Raw genomic sequence first — 15,130 nt, forward strand, 5'->3', positions numbered from 1 at the left:
AAAATGTTCTCGATCGTGACTGGCGTGAGTAGCAGCGACAAAACTGCACACGTGTGCTACAAGTGCAGCAGCACAGAATAACTGTGCACTTAAAAAAGATGAAATTGTATTTTACATAAATCAAATCAACAAACCTGGCTTTTGAAAATGTGAAATGCACAGGATCTAATAAAAAACAGTCTGAAAAAATTACATAACCTTGAAATAATGGCTTATTCAATAAATGGCACTAAGACAACTGGCTAAGCATTTGAAAAATAAAGTTAAACCCTACTTGACGGCCCACATGGATCAATTCCCTATGGATGAAAGACCTAAATGTAAAAAACAAAATCAAGTAAGAACTAGAAAAATACACTGGGCAACAAGTACATCAGTCTGAGACAGGAAAAGGCTTCCTACACACAAAAAATACAGAAGATTTGAATGCATAAAAAAGAAAAACAACATTAATCACCCTAAATACTACACAGAGGCAAATAGACAACAAGCCAAAGGATTAATAGCTACTAGATAAAAAGAGCTTTATGGGAGTACCTTGATGGCTCAGTGGGTGGGTTAAGTGTCTGCCTTCGGCTCAGGTCATGGTCCCGGCTCAGGTCATGGTCCCGGGGTCCTGGGATTAAGAGCAGTGTCCTAACCCTAACCCTACTCCCTCTGCCCCTCAGCACTCCCCATGCATGGGCTCTTTCTCTCTCTCTCCCAAATAAATAAATAAATACATTTTTAAAAGAGCTTTAGGGGTGCCTGAGTGGCTCAGTCATTAAGCATCTGCCTTCAGCTCAGGTCATGATCCCAGGACCCTGGGATTAAGCCCTGCATCAGGCTCCCTGCTCAGCGGGAAGCCTGCATCTCCCTCTCCCACTCCCCCTACTTGTGCTCCCTCTCTTGCACTCTCGCTCTCTCTCTCTGCCAAATAAATAAATAAATAAATAAATAAATAAATAAATATCTTTAATAAAAAGAGCTTTACAAACTACCAAATTTTCAAAACATGAATATGGCAGGGAAAAAGAAATGGACAATGAACAAGAACTTCACAAAAGAATTCAAGCCCATGAACATATAAAACAATACAAAAGTTGATTCATAAAATGAAAACAAAATGCTCTTTTCTATTCTGTGAATTGGAAAGAATTTAAAAAAAAAAGATACACTCAGGCTGGCAAAAGCATGACAGAAGCACTGTTCAGCCATACAACCTACTTATAATCTATGCTTCTTGTGAAAAACTTAAAAAATTCCTTCCTTAATATGAAGGAATCATACTCTGTCTGTAACCGGGGTGTTTAACAGCATATATTACAGATTCTTACATACCAGTAAAATTGAGCTACCTCATTTTCTTTACCCTCTGCATAATACGTCATTGCATGAATGCACCATAATTTATTGAATCGGTATCCTTAATAGATATTTAGCCTGTACATCCTTTCTGGATGACAATTCGTCACTATTAACCAAAGAATTTAAAAAGTATTAATCTCTTCTGATCCAGCAATCTTACCTGTAACAATATATCCCCCCCAAAGAAGAGAATACATATATACATATATGTATAGCTATGACATGATGCCTATAAGGATGACATTTAGAACTCATCTAAATGCCCCAACATTAGTGACTTGGTTGAGTATGTTATGATATATTCACACAATGGCAAATGCTATATAGCCACTAAGAAGCATATTATAGGACCAGGGTTGATGAACGTTTTCTGTCAATGGCCAGATAATATTTTCAGCTTTGATTCTCTGTCCCAAAAACTCACTCTGCTGTCTCAGCATGGAAAGAGCCACAGGTAACATGTAAATGAACAGGTGTGGCTGTCTGCCAATAAAACTTTTACGGATGCTGACATTTGAATTTCAAATAATTTTCATGTGCTAAGACAAAATATTCTTCTTTAGATCTTTTCAACAATTTAAACATAAAAAACCATTCTTAGCTTGTAGGCTGTAGACAAGCAAGCAGCAGACAAGATCTAGCCCATGGTCTGTAGTTTACAAAGAAATCCTAGGGGGAAGGTAGTGGTTGGCAGCATAGTTTTGTTTTTGTTTTTAAAGATTTTATTTGTTTGACAGGGTTAGAAAGAGAGAGCAAGTATAAGCAGGGGGAGCAGCAGGCAGAGGGAGAGGGAAAAGCAGACTCCTCGCTGAGCAGAGAGCCAGATGCAGGCCTCAATCCCAAGGCCCGGGGATCATGACCTGAGCCCAACACTTAACCAACTGAGCCACCCAGGCACGCCAGCAGCACAGTTTTTAAACGTCCCCAAATGCTACCACAGAAAACACAAATAGGAAAGGTAACCAGGGTAAGCAGGAAAGCAACTGCCCAGTCCACAGACACAATCTACGACAGAACCAGATCGAAATGATTCCCCCGTGAGCCCTGAAATACGAATGGGTGGCCAAAGTAGAGACAGCCACAGAGCACAATGGAATCAGTTATGGAGGAGGTATGGAGAAAGAGCTGGCAGGACATCTGATAGATCTGAGAACTCTAAAATAACTCAAACCCCAGCAAGCTAATTTATGTACAACAACTAAGACGGGCAGGGGTTTGCCCTTTCAAATAGCGACAGTGCAAGGAGTCCGTGCTGGAGCCTGGGAGCAGCCTGGGCCCCATGAACTTACAAAGCCATTCAAAGCTCTCTTCCAGGGCCAAGCTCCACTCTGAGGAGCAACTGAAGCACAATGACGCCATGCTGACCCAGAGACCGGGTGGCTCAGTCAGTTAACTGCCCGACTCTTGACTTTGGCTCAGGTCATGATCTCAGGGTCCTGTGATCCAGCTCCGAGATGGGCTCCGCGCTCAGAGGGGAACCTGCTTGAGATTCTCTCACTCTCTCTCCCTCTGCCCTTCCCTCTGCTCACATGCACACACACACATTCTCTAAAATAAATAAATTTTTTAAAAATCTTTAAAAAATGAAGGTGGATAAAAATTATTCAAGAGGATGTGACAAACACAGAAGACAGGCAAAGAAAACAAGGGAACAGAATAACTGAAGTCCATATATTTTTACTGAAATTAAAAAAAAAATCTAAGACTACATACTGAAAGGGTACACCACCTACCTCAGAAATCAAGCCTAGAAGACCAACAACATAAAGACATATTCTGGTAAAATTATTGGACTTGGAAGAAAAAAAAGCTTTTGACAATCAGACAGAAAGACCAAGTGTTTGTCTTTAAAGTACGCTCTATGCTCAACATGGGGCCGCCCAAACTCTAGATCTTGAGATCAGGAGTCGCACACTCCACTGACCGAGCCAGCCAGGTGCCCCAAGACCAAGTGTTTTAACACAGAAAATTATATTGTCAGCAGACTTTGACAACATTTTATGCCAGAAGAAAATAGATGCCACATTTAAGATACCCAAGGCAAGAACATGTGAGCCATGGATTTTATATCTAGCTAAAATGACTTTCAATTATTAATGCAGCAGACTCCATCAACGTGTAAATAATTCAGGAAATGTTGGTCCCATGAATCCTCCCTGAGAAAACATTTAGAGCTTCAAACAACCAAAATGACTGGAGACACATGAACATGAAGACAGGCAGTAAGCATCAAATACATGCACCCACCCAGAATTATGACCCCAGGAGGGCTCTGACAGAGACACTATAGTACGCAATAGTTACCTACACTGACAGTGCGGACACTGGATAGCTTCAAAAATGAAGAGGGAACAGGGAAAACATACGGGAAAGTGGCCTTTTCCAATAATCATCAAAACTAATTTTATAATTTGTCAGAAGTTCAGAAATTCCTTCAGTTCTTCCTGTTTCTTTCTCATCCGTTACATTCAAATAAAATTAAATATGAGCATTTTATTAAAACATATCCTATGACTGGCTCAGAGTCCAGACGGGAGGATCAGGACGCCTGGGTTCAGGTGCCACGTCTGACTCTCGTCCGGTCAGTGTGAATCCTAGCTCTGGTGTTGTGAGCGCGCTATACCTACTCCCCCGTGGGACCTCACCTTCTTCATTTGTGTGCTGGAGGTAAGACCGACAGCGAGGTGAGGACAAATTAAGGAAGGAAGTGCTTAGAAGAGTGTCTGATACACAACAAAAATTCCCTAAGTACAAACTATGATTACTGTTGCCATTGTAACTCCATTTGTCATTAAAAGTCCCATTTCTCGGGGTGCCTGGGTGGCTCAGTGGGTTAAAGCCTCTGCCTTCGGGTCCGGTCATGATCTCAGGGTTCTGGGATCAAGTCCCACATCGGGCTCTCTGCTCAGCAGGGGGCCTACTTCCTCCTCTCTCTCTGCCTGCCTCTCTGCCTACTTGCAAACTCTGTCAAATAATTTTTTTAAAAAAGCCCTATTTCTCTATGTTGCTCACATAACCTTAGAGATGGTTATGTCCGGGTGACAGGACAAAGAGCGGCTTTATTTTTCTCTTTTGGTGATCCGTATTTCTCATTTCTCTATAATAAATCCTTGTTGCTTTTAAAAGAAAAATACTGTAATTTTTAAAAAAGTATGCGGAACATTACACCTTCATTGGTTTCTAGTTGTTAGACCCAATGGTTAGCTGGGTTGGACAGGAAAAAAAAAATCCATTTTAATAAGGTGAGCCCTGAAGCAGAAATGGCTTCCAAGAGATATTACTTTTTTTCAATTGTCTTTTTTCATTTCTAAAACTCGGATTACTCTCATTTTCACTCCTCATCAGCATTGTGGCCTTTCCTGAGGACTGCCTCTATGAATATGTCTGTGTAAGAAAAGGGAACAAATGCTCTGACCTATTATTCAATTTCGTGAATTCTATGCCAGTATATTTTTCAAATTACTTACAGAAAGAAAAATAAATCCACAAAATTACCCATCTGTAATTCAATTCTCACACTGCCAATTTTTAAAAACAAGGTAATCAGCAATAGAATAATGGCCAAAGATGAAAAACATCATAGGTAGAAAAAAAGAAAAAAACAGCATTTGGGAGGCTAACATGACTGGCTTTTCGTTGTTGGTCATCTAATCCTAGAAGAGCAGCAGGCAATACAGGTTCTTCTAGTTTAAAGAAATAAATTTCGTGGTGTCACGGAACACTAAATGTTCATTTAAGAATACTTTCAAGGTCTGGTTAGTTCCCACGGTGAATTTTCCATAAAAGTGAAGTGGGTTTTGTGCCCCAGGCCCTGGGTGAAACAGCGGCCTCTTGTAGGAATCAACGGATTACGTGCCCCGGTTTTCTTCAGATCAATATCCCAGTAGAAAGATGAAAGACATGAATTGGAGATCGTCATGCCTTAAATATCACTGCAGCGAGGGTGCTTGGGTGGCTCAGTGGTTAAGCCTCTGCCTTTGGCTCAGGTCATGATCTCAGGGTCCTGGGATCAAGCCCTGCATGGGGCTTTCTGCTCAGCAGGGAGCCTGCTTCCCCTCTTTCTCTGCCTGCTTCTCTGCCTACTTGTGATCTCTCTCTCTCTGTGTCAAATAAATAAAATCGTTTAAAAAAAAAGCAATGCAGCAAAAAAAAGAACCAGTTGAGGGGCACCTGGCTGGCTCAGTCGGTAGCACGTGTGACTCTTGGGGGTTGTGAGTTCGAGCCCCACATTGGGGGTAGAGTTTACTCAATTAAAAAAAAAAAAAAGAACCAGCTAAAATGTGGTATGAAGGGGAGGAAGGTAGTACCATTTAACATGGCTATGGCTCCAACCCCACCCTTTAAAAATTAAGAAGTAAAGGCAAAGAACTAAACAGGTTACCTGCTTTCCTAGCAGAGAGAGAATTTCAGAATAATCGAAGAGCCAAGTTACTGACTCAAAGCCCTGCTTTGGAGAAAAGGGGCAGCTTACAAATGTAGATTAGGTGACAGAGGAGAAAAATCGTCACTTCAGAAAGCCTGCTGAAACTACTGATTCACTCCAGGAGACCAACCGGCACAGAGAGCATGAGCTACAGAGCTGAGCTAAGGGCGCTGTCTTCAGGTGGTGAGGGGGGTTAAAGTGTCAAGGGGCAGGAGGGGACACCTTGTCACCACCCTACACTCAGCGCTCCATCTTCGCATCACTAATGGTGCCACGACTGGATCCGACCCATCTCCCCGCAGTTGGGGGATGGCTGGAAAAACTGCAATAGTGTTAGACGATATTAAGGGGTATGAATCACTTTTAAAAGGATGGCCACACTATTTTGCTCATGCAGGAAAGCGGTCCTCATTTTTCTTTTCTTTTTCTCGTGTTCCTAGTTTTTAAAGACACATAGAGAAGTGAGGGGGGAAAAAAAAGAAGAAAGAAACAATTCAGCAGTATCTAGAAGTTGACTCCCAGCTAACAAGCTGCTTCCCAATCAGGAATGCGAAACTGGCACAGTGTGGAAAACAGAACTGGTTTCCAAGAAGCGGGGGAAGAACAGATAATGTTTTATGGATGAAACAGAAATGCAGATGTGGAGAAGCAAACGCCCCCCTCCACAGCCCCCTGCCCCCCAGACGTGGCCCGCAGCCCAGTTAGTCACGAAGGAAAGGCAAGCAGCAAAGCCACAGGAAGAAATGCTGTTGGCCACGGGGTTACTATAGCGATGAGCAAAACACTGTCAAAACACTAGGAACCTTAAGGAAAACTATACAGAGGATTTCATTTCTTCATGGCCACACCTAAATGAGGTTTTTGGATTTTTTTGTTTTGGTTTGGTTTGTTTTTTTGTTTTGTTTTGTTTTGTTTTTGTTTTTTTTTGTTTTTTTTTTTTATTTCCAAAGAACCACTATGGATGGTGTAGTGGAGAAGGAGTATTAGGAAAGGGCAAGGAATATTCCTCGGGATTAGGAGCCGGTAATTCTGGGCTACTATGGCCTCTGGTTCAGGTTCTGCCATGACCTCTCTTGGTAACAGTCCCTGAGAAATGTCTCTAGGGCCCCCACCGTCCCCATCTCTAAAAATGAGGGGTTAGAACTAGCATCTTAGTGTCTTAACAGTTCACGGTTAAAGATAGATAACTCAGTGCATGAAACGTCCACCTCACTGAAGGACCCCCAGGGCATGTTCATTCTATAATTCGATAATTCTAGAAGTAAAAGGCTCATCGTTCTGCTGCATATGCAGCTCCACTGGGTGAGGATTGCTGTCGTGTAGAAAAAAGATTACTCATTTGCTTAAAGAGAAAACATGAAAATTTGTTCTATTACCCATCCCCCCTGTCTGGCATTTTCATTATACTTTCAGTTTTAAAGTCTGATTTTATTTAATGGTCTGCAACCACCACAAACAAAAACATCTTATGCTTTTAGCAGTCCATCTTGTCAGTGTATCTGCCTCGCTAAATTATAGAATTCTCTGACTCATCGGGACAACATATTATCCTCTAGACAGCAAATTGAAAAAAAAGCAATTTTCCCATCTCTGAGAAAGATAATTGATCTGATTTTGCTGTCAATGTTACCATCATTCACTCTATCACTCAGGCTCGAAACCTTGAGATTATTTTTACTCTCTGTACCTTTCCTTGCCCACAGAGTCCCCAGGCTGTAATGAGTTGCCTTTAATAATGTCTCTTGCGTTGATCCCCTCTGCTGCCACCGAAGTTTAAGTCCCTACTCCCTCTCAAACCCAGATGACCGAAATAGTCTCTTTCCCCTTAATGACTTGGTGTAGGGTTCCTTTTCATTATGAAAGTAATACGTGCTCATTATAGGCAATTTGGAAATTTCAGAAAGGTAGAAAATAACCCAATTATTGGTGTGGCCTTTCTGCCCAGAGATGATCACTTTGATCCCTCTCCTTCCACTCGTGGTTCTACATGTATATTCATGAGTTTTTATCCAAATTAGGATCCAGTGTAGTCTGTGGGATGTTTCTTACTCTTCTATCGCGATTATTTTGCTGTGACATTAAATGCTTTGAAAACTTTTTTTTTTTTTTTAAACTAATTCTCTATTGTGGATGATTCACTGGCTTCTAAGTTTTTCATGTTAGAGACAAATGCTGCATTGCCTGTCCCTGTGCCATTGTTGGGTTACTTCCTCAAAACAGACTCTTCAAAGTGTAACGATCAGATCAAAGATTCTTGTGACATTTTTCCAAGCTGCCCCCAAGAAGGAAGAAACACCGCTCTGTAGAAGAGGCGCCCGCTCCCTCCGCACTTGCTAACGTTGGCCACGATCACTTTTCAGACAGACTTACTAGGCTGGACATTTCTAACTCCTCCATGCTCTGGCTGCATGTCCTGCAAATACTCATGGGTCCAGACACGTTTTCCTGGGCGCTGGGCATTTGCATCACGGCACTTTAACTCGTCTTCGTTCTGCTGAGAGGGCCAGTGAGCGCAAATGCCTCAGGTGCCTGGCAGGTCAGCTCAACTGTGAAACCAGTGGGAACTAGGAATGGTATCGGAAAAAGTGGAGGAGTGTATGGCCGGCTGAAGCTTCCAGACTGAAACCCTTGAAATACACCACGCCGGCCAAACAAAAGCCTGGATGTGGCAAGCTAGGGACTAGCTTCCCAGTTTGCTACCGTGCCTCCGCCTCTAATCCGCTCCCTTCACACTGCTGTCAGGCTGCTATTCCTTACGCTTTCCCACAGAAGCAGAAGGCCAGCCGTAATGCGACTCCAGACCTTTCCCTCAGAAGGCCCCCATCCCCATCCTCTCCCCTTCTGTCAAGAACAACTCTCCGAAGGTAGTGAGCTTCTTGAGGACACTCTCTTGTACAAGAAGTGATGCAGCAGAGTGGAAAAAGAGAGAGAAGTCAAATCCTCCCTCACTACCTACTAGCTGTGTGACTGTAGGAAAGTTAGCTAACCTCCCTGAGGCTTCATTTCCTCATCTGCGAAAAAAAAAATGGTACTAACAGCACCTTTGCTGAAGGGCGGTTATGGGGACACAACAAGTAACAGAGGCCAAGCTCCTGATATGCTGTGACCACAGAGCAGACTTTCAGGGACCTGTTAGAGGTGTCCGAGGACCGGCACAGCTCCAGCCCCCCGCAGCTTGCGCACTGGCTGGGGAGATGGAGAGAGCGACGGGGTGATCCTAAGGAAAGTAGTCGCCCCAGTGTTTTTCAAAGTGGGCTCTGCAAATGACCTTGCCAGAATAGGAATCCTCTGCGGGCTCCTGTCAAATAGGCAGACTTAAGAAGCGGAGCCCACCCCAGACCTGTGCAGTCAGACTTTCTGGAGGTGGGGCCCGGGAGGCTCTGTTCTCGCAAATGCTCCAGTTGGTCTTGATACCACTGAAGGCGAAGAGCCAACGGCTGCCATACTCCCCTCGGTGACAGCATACCATCTCCTCATCAGGCACATGACTTTGGGACCCACCTGCCTGGTGGGGCCCCATCCCCCGGGGTCTGGCAGCGTGACCATGACTCGGTGAAAAAGTGATTCAGACGCAACCTCCCCGGAAAGCACATGGGCCTCCCTTCCTTCTCTCCCCTGCTGTATGTCATCGCTGCTACTGTGAATCACTTGTGATGACAAGTGTTTGGGGAGGGGCTCCTGGCTGGTTCAGTCAGCACAGCATGGGAGTCTCCATCTCGAGGTCTTGAGTTCAAGCCCCATGTTGGGCGTAGAGCTTACTTTTTAAAAAAAAAAAAAAAAAAAAGAACTGTTGGCGGATTAACAATAAATGGAAAGTGCCAATGCTCATGGTCATCACCGAGGCTGGCTGGGCGCTCACGAGTGCCTGCAAGCTAAGCGGCCTTTATGCATTCAAGTAACCGGACCCACACGCAAACACGAGGCAGGAGCTATCGTTACCTCTACCTTACAGCTGAGAATACCAAGGCCCAGAGAGGGTGAGGAAGTTACCTCAGGTCAGACAGACGGTAAATGAGATTTGAATCCAGACAATCGGACTCCAGAGCCCAGACCATTATGTGCTAGTGGCTACGCTACTTCACTCAATTAATCGGCCCATGCCTCATATTACTCATTTAAAATCGATGTAAGAATAGTGATATTTATCCCAGTTAGTGTCTTCATGATTTTATTTGGGTGAATGTGCTTCTCAGAGAAACCTGACACTCTTGGGTTCCCCTGGGCTCTTGGGTTTTCCAGCCACAAATTCCAGCATGAGTCTGCAGCTAACTAACCGTAACAGCTCAGGTGGGTTTGCCTCGTCTTTGGAGGCCAGCTTTCCAGGCAACAGCATGAACCAAGATCAGATTCCGCGCTTCACCCCATCTTTCTATTTCCCCAAGGATCCAAGAGGCAGAAGCCCTGCCTACTAGACTGCTTTCATCAGGGAGGCTCCACTCCTTGAATGTTTGGATTAAACAGATTCCCTGCTCCGGGGACAAAATGAAGCCCAGCGACAGGAGATGCGCAGTGTTCTGAGGACTTCTCAAATGGTATGCTTAGTCTGAGATACCACATTTTTTAATTAATTATTTTTCATTCTAAGTAGGATCCACACCAAACGTGGGGCTCAAACTCACAACCCTGAGATCAAGAGTCACACGCTCTACTGACTGGGCCAGCTGGGAACCCCTGGGGTACAACATGGTAAATTGCCTCTTCCTTGATCTCCAGATAAAATGGAGATTAAAATAACCAATTTTAGGGGCTCCTGGGTGTCTCAGTCAAGTAAGCGTCTGCCTTTGGCTCAGGTCACGATCCCAGGGTCCTGGGATCGAGCCCCACATTGGGCTCCCTGCTCAGCAGAAGCCGACTTCTCCCTCTCCTTCTGCCACTCCCTCTGCTTGTGCTCTCTCTCTGAATAAATAAATAAAATCTTTGAAAAAAATAACCAGTTTTGAAACAAGTTCCGACATATGCTACAACATGGATGAACCTTGAAAATATTATGCTAAGTGAAAGAAGCCAGACACAAAAAGGACAAATGTTGTGGGATTTCACTTACACAAGGTACCCAGAATAGGCAGATTCATAGAGACAGAAAGTAGAAAAGAAGTTACCAGGGGCTGGGGAGAATGGGGACTTACTGTTTAATAGGCACAGTTTCTATCTGGGATGATGAAAAAGTTCTGGAAATCATAATGATGGTTGCTTGACACTGTGAGTGTACCTAATGCCATTGAACTGTACATTTAAAAATGGTAAAAATGGCAAATTTTATGTTTTGTACATTTTACCAAACTCTTTACAAATCCCACAGCCTCCCAACAAAACCCAATTTTGAACTTCATGGAATCAGGGCTTACCAGGGTATCATCGTTCTGGTCTCCAAACATTTCTTTAAAAATCTTGCCAGGATCAGGAATTGGAGGGAATATAATGATCTTGAGCCTTTAAGAAAACAGAAGACATTCTGTGGTCAAATCTTCCAACCCCACTTAAAGAAAGCCACATTAAAGGAAGACTTGGAATAAAACATGGTACAGAAGTCATCTATAATGATGACGCAGCCGTGAAGAAATTTCCACAAGAAGCTGAGAAACCGATGTCCTGAGATCACCCAGGATGGGTAGACCAAAGGGGGGCCATGAGGGTAAGCAGATTGCTCATACCCTACCATTGTTAAACCTTTTTTTCCAACTTTATAGAGATATATACTCAACAAATAAAAATTGTATTGGAGATGAATGACATGATGCTTTGATTCATGAAATGAGGACTACAATCAAGTGAAGTAACACGTGTCCATCACCTCACACAGTTATGACTGTGCATGTGTGCATGTGTGCATACATGTATGCATGCAGGTATGTGTGCTCTCCTCCATTATTTAAATAATGGCGCTTTACTCATCATCGACCTGATTGGGGCTCACTGCTTATAATTTCGAAAAAAATAATATTCTGAGAACAGGGTACATTCTTCTTTAATTTTTCTTCCTTCTTCTCCCCCTATGCATCTTTGCACCTCATAGTACTCGTTGGTGGGCCTACTTCACCTCCTGGGCCTGAAACACTGGTGTAGCCCAGGGCTCCGTCCTTCGCCCTCCATCCCAGCCGCTGTGCGAGTGCCCTCCTACAGTCTTAGGGCTTCGGGTCTGTTACATGTCGAGGGCTCCCAAAACTCTATCTCCAGCCCAGACCTCTCCCTTGTACTCCAGGTTCATCACACCGCTACCCATTCAACATCTCTACCTGGGTATCTACTCGGCATCTCGAACTTCCGTTCAGACCCGAAGCCCTCACCTTTGCCCTAGAGCCAGCGCTCCTCACAGTGTTCTCTGTCTCAGCAAACGGCTCCGGTGTTCACTCAAGCTGCTGAAGCCCAGAAGCCTGAGCGTTCCTCGAACCCTCAGTCCCCCCTATACCTCCACGGATGGATGAGCAGCTGCCAGCAAATGCCCTCAGTTCGACCTTCCAAATACAGCCTGCCTCTGGCCACAGCTTAGTACCTCCGCTGCTCACCTCCTAGGTTAGGCCGCCCGTCCCTTGCCTACCGCACACCGCAACGTCACCTCACCGGCCCAGCTGCCACCATCCGTGGCCAAGCCAATTCTTCGTTCAGCAACTGCGCTGACCTTTTATGACAGTAAAATCAGGTCGTGTCCCTTCCCTGCTTAAAACTCTCCAACGGTGTCCCCATCACGCTTAGGAAAAGAAAAATGTCAACCCCCTGCCACGGCCTACGGGAGCTGGCTGCGTCCACCTCTCCAGCCTCTCTCGCATCGCTCTCTTCCGGCAGGCGCAGAGAACCTTCCCTCAGACATGACCTGCTGATGCTCTCTTTCCCACAGCTTTAAGCAGCAACCTGTTCTGCATTAATACTAGCTGAGTCGCTTAATGAGTAACGTTCTCCATTTCTAAAACTTTGTTCCAAGGGCTACCAACTATCTGTGGCTATAGGAGGCATTTGAAAGAGGAGAATGAACATGGGGCCTACCGATCATTCTAGACGCACACAAAGGGAGCAGCTCCTGAGTGGGGCTGGGGGAAACGAACCCAATTTTCCCCACCAGAAAACGGGCACGATAAGCCTTCTTTGCCATGCCATGCTACGAAAAGCAATTTATACCCTAAGTGCTCCTGATAGCCGAGGCAAACACCCAATACCCTCCCACAGAGTTGTAACTGGAGCCCCAGGCCAGGAGAAACTGCCAGCTGACCACGGCAGCTGCCTCACCTTTTGAGATAAAGCAGAAGGACAATGATGGCTCCCGCAACGATGACCGGAGTGGCAAGCAACATGCTTATGTAGAACGTGGGGTCAGTATTCTCACCTGGCAAATGGAAAACAAACATGAAACGTGAGAGAGATCAACCCCTTTTAGAAAAAAAACACCAAGCAACAGTTGGATCAAAAGAGTGAGATCACAGCTCTTTCTGTACTCCACCCAACCAATTTTCCCCAAATCTTCAATCATCTTGTCTTCTGTTCCCTTCATCATAAACAACACAGTCCTGCTCTAGTGCCTAAAACACCACGGATGAATAAATACCTTGAGAGTTATCCAAAACTCTCTAGTTTCTCTCTAGTGTCAGACACTACATTTAACTAGTTTCAGACACTACGCACAATGTTACATTGGTCAAAAACATCATCTCATTAACAGTGACCACCTTTTCTTATTGGTTCCTTAACTACTACTAGAACATGTAAATCAATCCTAACCGCCACTCCTTCTTAACTGAGCGTCTACTATATATGTGATACCACCCCAAGGGCTTGTACATATTTGTATCTATGCCATACAGATACATAATAGTATCTCCCACTTCTACAGATGAGAAGGACAAGGCTCAGTGAGGTTCAGTGGCTCGTCCAGAAAAGTTTTGGAAGTGATGCTGTCAAGCCTCAAATCCAACACTGTCTGAAAAGTTCCAGAGCTTTTCATGAACAGCCTTGCTATACCTCACTCACAGAATGCCATGTCTATTTATATGCTCGTCCTTCCCACCAGGGCATGACCACCTAGAAAGCAACATCAGAGCCTAAAGTCACTGTGTTAGTCTCTAAGGTGACCCCAAATGATCACAGCCTCCTGATACTTATAGCCTTATGTAATCTCCTCCCCTTGAGGGTGGGCTGGACTGACTGACTGGACTGTAAAGAACTGAAGAGCAGTGTTGATGTCATTTCCAAGATTAGTTACAAAAGACTGTGATTTCCACATGGGTGTTCCCTCACGCACTCTTGCTTGGGTCACTTACTTGAGCAAGCTAGCTGCCAGTTCATGTGGCAGCCCTGTGGGGAGGCCCCAGGGACAAAAAACCGAAGGAGGCCTCTGCATTAGCTTCCTAGGGCCACTGGAGCAAATCACCACACGCCAGCTAGCCTAAAACAGATGTGTCTTGTCTCACGGTGCCAGAGGCTAGAAGTCCAAAATCAAGGTATCTGCAGGGACATGCTGCCTCTGGAGGCTCTAGAGAAGAACCCCTCCTTGCTTCTTCTTAGCTTCTGCTAGCTCCCTGGAATGGTTGGTGTTCCTTGGCTGCAACTGCATCACCCGACCCTCTGCCTTCCTCCTCATGGGGCCTTTTTCCCCGTCGGTGTTTCTGGGTATCGTGCCTTCTTATGAGGATACGTCATCAGATTTAGGGCCTACTCGGAGACAGTGGGGCCTCATCTTAACTTGCTTACATCGGCAAAAACCCTACTTCCCAATGAAGTCATGTTCATAGGTACAGGAGCTGGGACCCAAATGTACCTTTCCGAGGGATACGATTCATCCTGCCACAGCCTCCATCCAACAGCCAGCAAGGAAGGAATGGAGGCTTTCCAACAACCATATAAGTGAGCCTGGAAGTAGGTTCTCCAGCCCCAGTCAAACCTTCAGATGAGGCTACAGGCCCAGCCAACAGCCTAACTGTAAACCCACAAGAGAACTTGGGCCAGAGGTACGAGGCTAAGCTGGGCCCTGATTCCTGACCTACAGAAACTGTGAGATGGCAAATATGTGTCTTTTAAGCCACCAAATGTTGACGTGCTTTGTTATGCAACAAGACCTAACTCATACAACCATGCCTGGCCCATAGCTTATTTAGTCCCTCAATTAACAGGGAACTACCTACCTCAATAATCTGTTTCTCAATAATCTGTTACAGAGCTATTAGAAAGTTCTTCGGCTGGTCCCATTTGGCCCCATGGAGCCACAAAAAAATAAGCTATTCCCTCTTCTGCCTAACCACCAATATTAGTCCAAATATTAGAATTCAGTGATCGGGATTCCTTGCCCCTAAGCTTTCTTCAGCAACCAGTCCTCCCGAAGTTTTGAAATTCTCTCACATCCTGATAACCCTTTGGGGGATAGAGTCCAGTCTGCCA

General features: G+C 44.8%; 1 protein-coding gene across 1 annotated transcript in view; it reads right to left on the reverse strand.

Annotated features, from left to right (window-relative positions):
- IL13RA1 (interleukin 13 receptor subunit alpha 1) overlaps window positions 1–15,130 on the reverse strand; it is a 54,967-nt gene that overhangs the window by 4,312 nt on the left and 35,525 nt on the right. The window contains exons 9-10 of the mRNA XM_045068347.1: window positions 12,989–13,085; window positions 11,116–11,200 (exon numbers count right to left, since the gene is read on the reverse strand). Coding sequence (XP_044924282.1) covers window positions 11,116–11,200; window positions 12,989–13,085 — 182 coding nt within the window. The remainder of the gene's footprint in view (window positions 1–11,115; window positions 11,201–12,988; window positions 13,086–15,130) is intronic.

The sequence above is a fragment of the Mustela putorius genome, unplaced genomic scaffold (genome assembly GCF_011764305.1).
Source record: "Mustela putorius furo isolate JIRA1106 unplaced genomic scaffold, ASM1176430v1.1 tig00003901_pilon_pilon_pilon, whole genome shotgun sequence".
Classification (NCBI taxonomy): Eukaryota; Metazoa; Chordata; class Mammalia; order Carnivora; family Mustelidae; genus Mustela; species Mustela putorius.